General features: G+C 44.1%; 1 protein-coding gene across 1 annotated transcript; it reads left to right on the forward strand.

Moving 5' to 3' along the window:
* Window positions 1-2453: 2453 nt before the first annotated feature.
* Window positions 2454-14901, forward strand: arhgap28 (Rho GTPase activating protein 28; the record flags this gene model as incomplete). Its single annotated transcript, XM_079291839.1, has 15 exons — window positions 2454-2616; window positions 2687-2904; window positions 3005-3113; window positions 5262-5311; window positions 5864-6046; window positions 6353-6515; window positions 9448-9539; window positions 9660-9737; window positions 9847-10000; window positions 10082-10164; window positions 10992-11207; window positions 11294-11416; window positions 11764-11891; window positions 11959-11999; window positions 14819-14901. 15 exons carry the CDS (start codon window positions 2454-2456, stop codon window positions 14899-14901), a joined length of 1884 nt encoding a protein of 627 aa, XP_079147965.1.
* Between the last annotated feature and the right edge of the window lie 37 nt (window positions 14902-14938).

Raw genomic sequence — 14938 nt, forward strand, 5'->3', positions numbered from 1 at the left:
GTATAGGAGGAGATAGGACTATACAGAAGGAGATAGGACGTATAGGAGAAGGAGATAGGACGTATAGGAGAAGGAGATAGGACATATAGGAGGAGATAGGACGTATAGGAGAAGGAGATAGGACGTATAGGAGAAGGACATAGGAAGTATAGGAGAAGGAGATAGGAAGTATAGGAGATAGGATGTATAGGAGGAGATAGGACGTATAGGAGAAGGAGATAGGACGTATAGAAGGAGATAGGACATATAGGAGGAGATAGGACGTATAGGAGGAGGAGATAGGACGTATAGGAGAAGGAGATAGGACGTATAGGAGAAGGAGATAGGATGTATAGGAGGAGATAGGACGTATAGAAGGAGATAGGACATATAGGAGGAGATAGGATGTATAGGAGAAGGAGATAGGACGTATAGGAGAAGGAGATAGGACGTATAGGAGAAGGACATAGGATGTATAGGAGAAGGAGATAGGATATCCCCCTCTCTGTCTCTCTGACTCCTCCCCCTCTCTCTCTCTCTGGCTCCTCCCCCCTCTCTCTCTCCCCCTCTCTCTGGCTCCTCCCCCCCTCTCTCTCTCTGGCTCCTACCCCCCCTCTCTCTCTCCCCCCTCTCTGGCTCCTCCCCTCTCTCTGGCCCCTCCCCCTCTATCTGGCCCCTCCGCCCCTCCCCTCTCTCTGGCTCCTCCCCATCCCTCTCACTCTGGCTCCTCCCCCTCTCTCTGGCTCCTCCCCCTCTATCTGGCTCCTCCCCCTCTCTCTGGCTCCTACCCCCCCTCTCTCTCCGCACAGATGAGCAGTGAGCGGACCGTTCGGAGGTGAGTCTGTTTCTTCTCTTTATGTCTCTATTGATCACTGATAACAGATTAATAACAGATTGATGTTGAGAACGATCCAGACCAGATAAACCACCATGAGTACCAGATCTGGATCAGACCTGAACCAGAACTATTATTTTTATTATTATGAGACCGTTAGAGATTTAGATCCAATCAGAGCTTCTGGAGGATCCAGAACAGGGACATCATTACAGACCAGGGTCCGGCACCAGATCTGGTCCAGATGACAACTAACTGGTCCCAAGTGGATCTGGTCTGAGTCTGTAATAATGTCCCGCTGTGGATCCGGTCTGGTCTCTGGACTCTGATCTGGATTCAGAATGAGGCTTTAACACATACTGATGATAGAACTGTGTTGACAGAAACAGGTCTGAGACCTGAACCACCTGTCTAGATCGTGGCTACAGACCCTAACTCGGTCTGGATCCGGTATTAAAGGTGTTTACAGGACCGACTCCGGACCAGATGTGGCTCAAATAAACCACTTTCAGGAACTTCTCCTGACTTGATCCAACAAGAAACCACTAAACTAGACTGAAACCACCAGACCTGGACCAGATACAGGACTACTTACATCCTCGTGGTCCATGTGGTTTCAGAAGATTTAACCAGGTCAGATTACCGTCTGAGGACCTGAGTGAAAACACTTATCTCTGACGCTCTGATTGGCTGACACCAGCCATTTCCTCCTAATGGACACATGAAGCAGCTAGCGTTAAGCCTGCGCACCCCACTCTGTCCTCCCTTGGGAACCAAAACCATTAGAGCGAAGTTCCCCCCAACACACACACACACACACACACACACTGATCAATACACTGGAAGATGCCGACTTCCTCTCACACACATTATCAATATTTAATGTCGGCTCGACAACCACAACAGCTAAATACCAGAACTAACATCCAATCAGCTTTCTCCCCTTTAACAACAAAGTCTGACAACTTTTACTGTGAAGATATTTAAAACCATGATTCCGTCAGGAAGTGGGCTCTGATTGGCTGACAAGATGTAGACGATCTGATTGGCTGACAAGATGTAGACGTTCTGATTGGCTGACAAGATGTAGACGCTGTGATTGGCTGACAAGATGTAGACGCTGTGATTGGCTGACAAGATGTAGACGCTGTGATTGGCTGACAGGATGTAGACGCTGTGATTGGCTGACAGGATGTAGATGCTGTGATTGGCTGACAGGATGTAGATGCTGTGATTGGCTGACAAGATGTAGACGCTCTGATTGGCTGACAGGTTGCAGATGTTCTGATTGGCTGACAGGATGTAGATGCTCTAATTGGCTGACAGGATGCAGATGTTCTAATTGGCTGACAGGATGCAGATGTTCTGATTGGCTGACAGGATGTAGATGCTCTGATTGGCTGACAGGATCTAGACGCTCTGATTGGCTGACAAGATGTAGACATTCTAATTGGCTGACAGGATCTAGACGCTCTGATTGGCTGACAGGATGTAGATGCTGTGATTGGCTGACAGGATGTAGACGCTCTGATTGGCTGAGAGGACGTAGATGCTCTGATTGGCTGACAGGATCTAGACGCTCTGATTGGCTGACAGGATGTAGACGCTCTAATTGGCTGACAGCATCTCTCTCTAAAGGATGTTGTCATCATCTCCATCCACCTCCTCTGCCCCCCCTCAGACGGTGACCTCTGACCTCCGCCACGTAACCATGGAGACCTACTGGAGAGAAGTGCGGAGCATCGAGGAGGAGAAAGAGGAAGAGGAAGAGGGAGAGGAAGAGGAGAGGAAGAGTATGGACGGTAAGTCAAAGTGACGGCAGAGTGAGACAGCGTTCTTTGTCCGTCTGACTCGTCTCTGTTTTACCTGCAGAGGTGGAGCTGGAGGAGGCGTGGCTAAAGGAGGCGGGGCTATCCTCCCTGGTGACGACCTCGTCGTCCGAGGAGGCGCCGCCGCCGGCCGAGGTGCTGCTGTCAACGTTGACACGTCAGCAAGCCGCCACGGTGAGGAGGAGGCTGGACAACTATAACGAGACGCTGAAGACCAGAAACAAGCAACCAATCAGAGACGTCCGCGACATCTTCACCGTGGTATATAAGTAACATTTAAAAAAAATAATGTATAATATCTGTGTGAAATTAAATGTGTTTTCTCTGTCTCACACACACACACACACACACACTGTTCCAGCACGACGATGACTCAGAAGGATGCCTCTCCCCCCCCTCTCACCGCGCCGAGTCACCGCCGAGTCGATACCACACCACCACCAAAACCATCCGGCGGAACGCTCACAGAGGTACTTGTCAGTCCACTCACCTGTCCGTTTGTCTGCTCATGGACCAACAGCCCACCCAGTACTCTACCCAGTCCATTGGGGAATGTTCTAATTAGATTAGAAAAACTTTATTAATCCCCACTGGGGAAACTCTTTTGCCACCCAAAAACTCATACAGACGACACAGTCCAGAGTACACAACAACACAGTACACAGCAGACAAAAACACATGACAAAGGATCAATAACACCAGACAATGCCATATAAAACATGATCGACATCAGAAAGATAGAAACCTCTAATAACAAGATCGACATCAGAAAGATAAAAACCTCTAAAAACAAGATCGACATCAGAAAGATAAAAACCTCTAAAAACAAGATCGACATCAGAAAGATAAAAACCTCTAAAAACAAGATCGACATCAGAAAGATAAAAACCTCTAAAAACAAGATCGACATCAGAAAGATAAAAACCTCTAAAAACAAGATCGACATCAGAAAGATAAAAACAAGATCGACATCAGAAAGATAGAAACCTCTAAAAACAAGATCGACATCAGAAAGATAAAAACAAGATCGACATCAGAAAGATAGAAACCTCTAAAAACAAGATCGACATCAGAAAGATAAAAACAAGATCGACATCAGAAAGATAGAAACCTCTAAAAACATGATCGACATCAGAAAGATAGAAACCTCTAAAAACAAGATCGACATCAGAAAGATAGAAACCTCTAAAAACAAGATCGACATCAGAAAGATAATCTCGTGGCACAGAAACGAGCTCAGGGCTCCACTGATTCAGCGTCATGGTGAGTTGTATTTTTTATGCATTTTATATTTGTTTTCACGCCGGTCGTATTATTTTATTTCGTCGTGTTTATCCACCACACCTTGAAGGCCGGTCCGTGAAAATATTTTCGGACATGAAACCGGTCCGCGACGCAAAAAAGGTTGGGGACCCCTGCTTTAGGTCAGTGATTCTCAACTGGTGAGTCAAAACTTTTGGGTCGCGGACCCGTTTTCAGTGGGTCGCGGGCCTTTGCCTGACAAAAAAAAAAAAGAAATTGTGATTTTATTTTAAAGGGCGTTTTTTATGCAGCGGAATTATTCCAGCATTTACGGCACTTGTTCAGCGGTGCAGGAAAAACACCGACCAATGCGGTGTGAATCACATCACGTGATGCAGCTCAGCCAATCAAATATGAGTATTCTGAAGAGTTTCCTGACTCAGTGAGATGTTCACTCACCGTGACACACGGGGAGAGACGAGGAGACAGAGACAGAGCAGGACTGTTGAAGTGTGAAAGTCAAATCATAGGACGATCTCCAAAAGAGAGAAATGTCCAGAGAGACCAGAGTCATCAGACTCTGACTGGACAGACTCATGGAGGTGAATTCTTCAAACACTACTTTCTCTTTTTGGAAGATGAGAAAATATAATATCGTGTCTTTTTCACTTCACCCTGAATGAACTGAATTTAAAGCTGCAGGACAATTCAGTGAACATCATTTTTCTAAATTGAATTTTATTACGTAATTAGTTTTTTAATCCAGCTGTTATTTTACTTGAAATGAGAAGAACATTTATTCATGTATTTATATGTCTTCATAATCCATCCAGTTAAATTTGAAAAATGAGAATAATATTTGTTAAAATATAATTGATGTGTACTTTCTTTATTTGATTTGACAGTTTACTACACAGATACGTTACTACTACTAGACGTCTTGAATATAGATATACCCAAATTATATATAATAAATATATATATATATATGTATATATAAATATATATATATATATAAATATATATATATATAAATAAATATATATAAATAATTTGGGTAGTGGGTCTCGGCTTGTCATTAAGGGGTGATGGTGGGTCCTGCAGCCAGACCAGTTGAGAACCATGCTTTAGGTGGTTATAATGGTCTTTAAGGTCGTTCTAGATGTCCTTTAGGTGGTCTTTAAAGTGGTTCTAGTGGTGTTTAAGGTGGTTTTATTGGTGATTTAGTGAGTTCTAGTTGTCCAATATGTGGTTCTATATATGTGTTCAAGTGGTCCTTCAGGTGTTTTAGTGGTCCTTTAAGTGGTGCTAGTGGTCTTTAAGGTGGTTCTAGTGATTCGAGGAAATAAACAACTGTTTACCGTTTGTGTTTCCAGTTCGACCAACTCTTCCGACGTTCGTTTTTGAAGATCAACTACCTGAACACCTGTCATCCCCAACACACTCTCCGACACACGCACACTCTCCGACACACGCACACTCTCCGACACACGCACACTCTCCGACACACGCACACTCTCCGACACACGCACACTCTCCGACACACGCACACTCTCCGACACAGGCACACTCTCCGACACACGCACACTCTCCGACACACGCACACTCTCCGACACAGGCACACTCTCCGACACACGCACACTCTCCGACACACGCACACTCTCCGACACAGGCACACTCTCCGACACAGGCACACTCTCCGACACACGCACACTCTCCGACACAGGCACACTCTCCGACACACGCACACTTTCCGACACACGCACACTCTCCGACACACGCACACTCTCCGACACAGGCACACTCTCCGACACACGCACACTCTCCGACACACGCACACTCTCCGACACACGCACACTCTCCGACACACGCACACTCTCCGACACACGCACACTCTCCGACACACGCACACTCTCCGACACAGGCACACTCTCCGACACACGCACACTTTCCGACACACACACACTCTCCGACACAGGCACACTCTCCGACACACGCACACTTTCCGACACACACACACTCCCATTCTGTCAGTTGGTCGAGACAAGCTGATTGGCTGCTGCGGGACTCTCCCTACTCAGAAGGCGTGGCTGAGCACAAAAGGGGTGGGACTTGTTGGGACTGTCTTCGTTTCCATGGAAGCGAGAGTGGTGACTTACCGGTGAGTCTGACCTCTGACCTCCTGACACACACTCCTGCTTCTAGTTTCATTCTTTATATTACTTCTATCCGGGGGCATAATCAAGTTCTACGTTTTGGAACTACAGTTCCCATAATGTTTTGGGGTGTAAAAGAGAAACTTAACGTGTTGATGTATCTCAGTGGCTGAACAACAAAGTCTGAACAACAAAAGGACCACAAACAACTTTCTACATTTATTAGAAAGATTTGTGTTTATGTGATCTGATGTTTCCGGGGATGCAATTAAGATACTTGGGATGTACCCTGTGTGTGTGTGTGTGTGTAGTTTGTACCCGTCTCACCCTCTCAGGGTCTCGTCTCAGCTGACGACTTGTCCTCATGTGACCTCACCCGCCTCGGCTTCATCTCTCACATCGAGCTATCCACCTTCCTGCTCGCTCTGGGCGTCCAAACCAAATGCCACCGCCCGCCGCGCCGCAGGACTCGGGGTGATTGTTATTATTATCATTGTTATCATTGTTGGGGATTCGACCCCTGAGAGACTGGTGTAGAGATGAATATTGACCACTACAGGGTTCCAATCAGAGAACACGCAGACATCTGTTTGTTCCACACGTTCCTGTCTTGAGTCTGGCATACAGTGTTATAGTTTGGTGACAGACGGTGACAGATTTTACAGATGTTGAAAGATGTTGAACGAGTTTGTGAAATAAACACAGAAAACGAATTACAGAACCGAAGTATTAGCAAGAGTAAACCCTTAACTAAAGCATTAATACACATACGTTCACGGGAATACAGGCTCGCTAGCCAGGTTAGCCACTTAGCTCAACTTTGGGCTATTATTTGAACGGCTAATTACATGACAAACACTTACTGACAGTAAATGCACTTAAGAACATAAGTACAACTACAAACAGAACAGTTACGCCACATAGGCTCAAAGTTACAGTTCTATGACTCACATCATCAATGACTCGATGTGACTGAACCGTTGGTCCTACGTAACATCTACGATTAGCGCAACCGGAAGCGCAAACATTTCGCAACGTCAAAATACAGTTTCAGAATAAAAGTGCCTTAACTTTATCGTCTCTGTCCGTGAAGAATTCACAACAGCCGCCCCCACATTTGAGCAGCAAATGTGTAACAATAGGAATTCTTCATGCACCATTAGCATCATCCCTGAGCTCAGGGAGCTGGATCAGGCGAGCAACTGGTCTTGTGTAGACCTTACCGTTCACCAGGACCTCTGCAGTCCTGATACATCCGTCTTGACTAGGGACTGTCTTACATACTTTCCCAATGGGCCAACGATCAGAGCGACTGAGTCCACAGCGATGTTATCAGTGGCCTTCTGCCACTTCTGCCGTGTCTGAAGAGTGGGCAAATAGTTCCGGGTGAACTGGATCCAAAACTGGTCCACAAGCGTCTGACAGTGGCGCCATCTCCGCCTTCCCATGCCTGCGGGGGCATAGACCACTTGAGGCAACGATGCATCCCGCCGCCCGATGAGGAGGATGTTAGGAGTGATGGGGTCAGGGTCAGCGACATCAGCTGACACATACCCTAGTGGTTTTGAGTTTAGGATGCCTTCGACCTCCACTAAAGTTGTATAGAGGACGTCTTCAGAGACTGATTGGCTCCCAATTGCGACTTGAAGGCCGGCCTTTATGGAACGAACCTCTCTCTCCCATACTCCTCCGAAGTGAGGAGCGCTCGGCGGGTTGAACTTGAAGTCGATCTGGTATTCCATCAGCTGTTCCTTCAGCTGTGGTTCCATAGCTGCAAAAGTCTCACGGAGTTCCCGCTCAGCGCTACGGAAGTTGGTACCGCAGTCTGATAGTATCTTCTTCAGTCTGCCTCGCCTTGCGATGAACCGACGAAGAGCAAGGAGGAAGGCATCTACATCCAGAGAGTTGAGGAGTTCAATGTGGATGCCGCGGGTCGTGAGACACTTAAAGATGGCGCCCCAGCTCTTTTCGGTCCTCCTGCCTAACTTGACCAGGTAAGGGCCAAAACAGTCGACACCTGTTGAATAGAAAGGTGGACAGAGAAGCCGGAGGCGCTGTGGTGGCAAGTCCGCCATCTGTGGGACCTTGGGCTGAGCTCGCCAGCGTTGGCAGGATGGAAGCTTGAGCTGGTGGTGTCTGACAGCTTGTCGTCCTCGCAAGATCCAATACTGCCTTCGCAGTTCTGCATACACCCGCTCCGTACCTGGATGAAGCAGATGTTCGTCCATGTGTTTGATGAGGAGCTTTGTTGCTGGGTGCTTTGGATCGAGCACAATCGGATGGCTCTCTCCTCGATCTGTGTTCTGCAGCCTTCGCAGCCTCCCTCCTACTCGGACCAAGCAGGTTGAGGGGTCCCATTCTGGGGCGAGGCTAACAATGTGGCTGTGGTTTGGCACCGGTTGCTGTGCTTTGAGAGCGGTGACCTCCTCTGGGAAGCTATGGGCTTGACACTTCCTCAGCAGAAGGATCTCCGCATCCCGGGGGTTAGTAGTTTGGTGGTATTTCGGACCCTCGGCCGCCCCTTGAGCACCCTGGCTTGCTTGACAAGTGGCCTCTACCAACTCCTTCCATATACTGAACTGAGAAGCATCAGGGAGATTGTCCTTAGGTTCCACTGTTGTGAGGCCGCAGAATGTGATAACCTTTAGTTCAGCTGAACTCACTGCTGTTGCATGTTCAGGCTTCCTTGGCCAGTCCTCAGCACTCTGTTTTAAGAATGGAGGCCCTTGACTCCAACGACCGGGCTCTGCCAGCTCCAAGAGTGTCTTACCCCTGGTTGGGTAGATACACGGGTTCCGACGAACACCTTACATCTACACTCCAGTACTGTGGTGGATTCAGACCAAAGGGTTGTCTGTCGGATAGTGAGCGTCATCTCAGTCTCTATGAGCTCCAGCCAATGCAGCGCAGAGTTCCAAACGTGGCACGGTCTGTTGCCTCGTGGGGGCTACTCTTGACCTAGCCATCACAAAGGAAGTGTGAATGTTGCCTCCTACATGTACTGTGAGGTAGGCCACTGCTCCATATGCTCGCTCGGACGCGTCGCAGAAGACGTGGAGTTCATACTCCGCGTCCGCATCTTCCACGGAAACTGGTGAGTAACAGCAGGAAATGGATACTTGGCTGAGGTGTTGCAGCTCCTTCTCCCATGTTTCCCAGGCATGTTTTCCCAGTACTTTGGCAGGCGCGGTGAAAGGCACGATGAACCCCAAAGGATCATATTGGCTAGCCTGGTGGTCAGAATGGCTGCTATCTCGCTTTGTGCCAGCTGGTATGGCTGCAAGGCTTGCAAAGCCTTCTCTGCTGGCCTAGACAGAATCACAAAGTTCTAGCTATTTTTTAATTTAATTATTTTTAACAAATACACTACATGTATTCTAAATATGTCTGTCTCTCTGTCCAGCAGACAGCGGTGTCTTCGCTGTTCCTCTAAATTCGCTGTTAGAAAACGACAGGCAGAGGTTTCCAGGGGTTAAAGTTCCTGTCGTCTTCCAGAAGGTAAAGAAACTGTCTCTCTCTCTATCTGTCTGTCTCTCTGTGTCTAGATAAAGCACTATGTAGCCTACTTGTTGGTCCTCTTCAGTGCAGAAAGACCAACCTGTGTGTGTGTGTGTGTAGTTGTTGTGTACTTTAGAGCAGACTGGTCTGCAGACTGAAGGGATTCTCAGAGTTCCAGGATCAGCTGCTCGCCTGAAGGTAACACACACACACACACACTCTCGCACGCACGCGCACACACACACGGTGATCTGCCATATTTCACAGAATGATGGAGTCATATCTGTCTGTCTGTCTATGTCCTCAGTGCCTGCGTAGAGACTTAGACAGGTGTTGTGGAGAGTTTGACTGGTCTGCAGTGAGACAGGTGGAGGCTGCAGGTCTGCTGAAGCTTTTCATCAGAGAACTGCCGACACCTCTGCTGACACGCGCACACCTGTCCACCTACCGCTCTGTGCTGGGTACACACACATACACACACTCGCTCACACATACACACACACAGTGATGAATCATCAACATGTCCCGTTGTGTCTCTGCAGGTGTCTCCTCGGTGGTCCACCAGGTCCAGGCTCTGCAGCTTCTGTCGTTGCTCCTTCCTGAAGCGAACAGAGAAACACTCAGAGTAAGGCCCAATCCCAATCTCCCCCTCACGGACTTTGATGCGCGCTCCCGCGAAGTCCGTGAGGGTTTAGTTCTGTCCCACTCGATGTCACATCATCGAGTGTTTGAGTCTCTGGCAGACATGTTGAGCCCTTTATGAACCCTTTCCGTCAGTCAGCATGGTGCTGGCTTAGCCGAAGGGAATTACCCACAAATCATTGCAATGTGACGTTAAACACGGGGCAACCAGTGGACGCATGGAGACGTAAACAAAGAGGACGGCTCAGTGTGTTCAGCCTGTCACAATACATTTACTGAGAAACATTAAGGGTTAAAGATGGAACAAAAAATAAACATGAAATCAGAAGATATTTATTTATTCATCAAATATTTGATTTTGTCATTGAAGCTGTTTTGACAAAAAATAGATGATATGAAGTTACCTCTCATCTTGTGAGGAAAGAGCCTGAAGACGTTCAAATCAGGGAGTACAAAGTATACAATAAATACACTCAATTATACATCATATTTTGTGTAGTTTTCATGGTAACGTGATATGTTGCAGCAAAGTGCTGTCCCGTTCATATTCACACCATCTCAAGCCCTCAGTCTCTCACACTCAACCACTCACCAGGTGACGTCAGTGAGTCCTTGAGGGTTCAGGGTTTGAGGGTTTAGGGGGGACATTGGGATTGAGCCTAAGTCAACATCTCTCAGTACACAGGTTACACGAGTAACTAAAACCGACCAGCATCTGCCAGTACACAGGTTACACTTGTAACTAGTAGGTCAGGGTTAGATCTCACCGTCTGAGATTAGGTAAACCTGGTTCTGTTTCCATGGTTACAGGCTCTGCTGGTCTTCCTACGTAAGGTGGTCTCTCATCAGGACCAGAACAGGATGTCTCTGTGGAACGTCTCCATGGTAATGGCACCAAACCTGTTCACCTACACTCACCGTGGCAACAAGCGCTCCATCGCCAAGCAACGGGAGGAGATGGAGGAGGCGGTGGGCGGAGCTCACCTGGTCCGACTGATGATCACACACCAGGACCTGTTGTGGACCGTGAGTCAGAGGACGCACACATTCACAGCCTCAGTGACATCACTGTCTCAGCTGTCCATGACATCACTTCCTGTTTTGTTTGGTAGGTCCCCAGCTTCCTGCTGACTCAGGTGAGACAGATGAACCACGCGTCCAATCAAAAACAGTTCGGCCTGACTAAAGCAACAAGACTGCTGAGGAGGAAGAACGACAAGAACGACAGAAACCAGGTGAGATAGGAAAACCAGGAGAGACAAGTGATCTAGGTGTGACAGGACAACCAGGTGAGGTAAGAGAACCAGATGAGATCAGAGAACCAGATGAGATAAGAGAACCAGGTGAGATCAGAGAACCAGATGAGATAAGAGAACCAGGTGAGATCAGAGAACCAGATGAGATAAGAGAACCAGGTGAGATCAGAGAAGCAGGTCAGGTCAGAGAACCAGGTGAGATAAAAACATGGTGGATGGCCCGAATCCCACCAATCAAATCACAGTGGGAGGGATCAAGGTGTACGTCTGTAACTCAGTCTGTCATTCATGTGTATGACATCACACCTGTGTGTGTGTGTGTGTAGATCACAGAGCTGTGTGAAGGTATGATCAGGGTTCATGCCCCCCTGCACACTAAGGTTTCTATGGCGATACAGCTTGATGGACAGATGAGAGCAAAAGACGTCATCGCACGCTTTGAGTGTAACAACAGGTAACAGACACACACACACACACACACATACACACAAGTTGATAATCATTGTGTTTCTCTCTACCAGCAGTTCTGTTCAGCATCTGTATGAAGTCGGAGGAAACATCGGTGAGTCTGATTATAACATCATGTAAACATCATGTGAACATCATGTAAACCGAATGTAAACTTAATGTAAACATCATGGCAACTTAATGTAAACATCATGTAAACCAAATGTAAACATCATGTAAACATCATGTAACCTTAACGTAAACATGTAAACCGAATGTAAACATAATGTAAACTTAATGTAAACATGTAAACATCATGTAAACATGTCAACTTAACATAAACATCATGTAAACATAATGTAAACATAATGTAAACATCATGTAAACATGTAAACATCATGTAAACATGTCAACTTAACGTAAACGTAAAGTAAACATCATGTAAACATGTAAACATCATGTAAACATGTCAACTTAACATAAACTTAAAGTAAATATCATGTAAACTTAATGTAAACATCATGTAAACTTAACGTAAACATCATGTAAACCGAATGTAAACATCATGTAAACATCATGTAAACTGAATGTAAACATCATGTAAACTTAACGTACACATCATGTAAACATCATGTAAACTTAACGTAAACATCATGTAAACTGAATGTAAACATCATGTAAACTTAATGTAAACATCATGTAAACATCATGTAAACTTAACGTACACATCATGTAAACTGAATGTAAACATCATGTAAACTTAACGTAAACATCATGTAAACTGAATGTAAACATCATGTAAACTTAACGTACACATCATGTAAACTGAATGTAAACATCATGTAAACTTAATGTACACATCATGTAAACCGAATGTAAACATCATGTAAACTTAACGTAAACATGTAAACCGAATGTAAACCGAATGTAAACATCATGTAAACTGAATGTAAACATAATGTAAACTTTATGTAAACATGTCAACTTAACGTAAACTTAATGTAAACTTAACGTAAACTTAATGTAAACATCATGTAAACTTAATGTAAACATCATGTAAACAGCATGTAAACTTAATGTAAACATGTAAACTTCAGGTAAACATGTCAACTTAACGTAAACATCACGTAAACATCATGTAATCATCACGTAAACATCATGTAGACTGCAGGTAAAGATGTAAACTTAACGTAAACATCATGTAAACTTCACGTAAAGATGTAAAGTTAACGTAAACATTGTGTAAACTTAACGTCAACATCACAAAGATGTAAACTTAACGTAAGCATCATGTAAACCGAATGTAAACATAATGTAAACATCATGTAAGCTTAATGTAAACATCATGTGAACTTAACGTAAACATCATGTAAACACCATGTAAACATCATGTAAACCGAATGTAAACTTAATGTAAACATCATGTAAACCTAATGTAAACATCATGTAAACTTAATGTAAACATGTAAACATCATGTAAACCAAATGTAAACATCAGGAAAACTTAACATAAACATGTAAACATCATGTAAACCGAATATAAACATCATGTAAACTTAACATAAACATGTAAACATCATGTAAACATCATGTAAACATCATGTAAACATCATGTAAACTTAACGTAAACATGTAAACATCATGTAAACCGAATGTAAGCCGAATGTAAACATCATGTCAACTTAATGTAAACTTAACATAAACATCATGTAAACATCATCTAAACTTAACATAAACATCATGTAAACTTAACGTAAACATCATGTAAACCGAATGTAAACATCACGTAAACTTAACATAAACATCATGTAAACATCATGTAAACTTAACATAAACATCATGTAAACATCATGTAAACTTAACCTAAACATCATGTAAACATCATGTAAACTTAACGTAAACATCATGTAAACCGAATGTAAACATCATGTAAACCGAATGTAAACATCATGTAAACTTAACATAAACATCATGTAAACTTAACGTAAACATCATGTAAACCGAATGTAAACATCATGTAAACCGAATGTAAACATCATGTAAACTTAACATAACATCATGTAAACCGAATGTAAACATCATGTGAACTTAACGTAAACATCATGTAAACCGAATGTAAACATCATGTAACCTTAACGTAAACATCATGTAAACATCATGTAAACCGAATGTAAACATCATGTAAACCGAATGTAAACATCATGTAAACTTAACATAAACATCATGTAAACTTAACGTAAACATCATGTAAACTGAATGTAAACATCATGTAAACGTAACATAACATCATGTAAACCGAATGTAAACATCATGTAAACCGAATGTAAACATCATGTAAACTTAACGTAAACATCATGTAAACTTAACGTAAACATCATGTAAACTGAATGTAAACATCATGTAAACTTAACATAAACATCATGTAAACCGAATGTAAACTTAACGTAAACATCATGTAAACCGAATGTAAACATCATGTGAACTTAACATAAACATCATGTAAACCGAATGTAAACATCATGTAAACTTAACGTAAACATCATGTAAACTTAACATAAACATCATGTAAACCGAATGTAAACATCATGTAAACTTAACGTAATCATGTAAGCTTAACATAAACATCATGTAAACCGAATGTAAACATCATGTAAACTTAACGTAAACATCATGTAAACCGAATGTAAACATCATGTAAACTTAACGTAAACATCATGTAAACATCATGTAAACTTAACGTAAACATCTAAACCGAATGTAAACTTAACGTAAACATCATGTAAACCGAATGTAAACATCATGTGAACTTAACGTAAACATCATGTAAACTTAACGTAAACATGTAAACCGAACGTAAACATTGATCAACTGCCCAGGTTTATCATAGGAATGTGTTGTTTAAATATCAAAGATGTTAAAATCTGTCCGTCTCAGGCGAGCGGCGTCTCCATCCCGACGTCATGCTGTTGGACGTCTACAGAGTGAATCCTCACTGTGATTGGCTGATCAAACCCTGACTCGCTTCATGTCATATGCTTATTTGTGTTGATTTTA

This window comes from Melanostigma gelatinosum (assembly GCF_949748355.1).
Source record: "Melanostigma gelatinosum genome assembly, chromosome: 20".
NCBI classification, from domain to species: Eukaryota; Metazoa; Chordata; class Actinopteri; order Perciformes; family Zoarcidae; genus Melanostigma; species Melanostigma gelatinosum.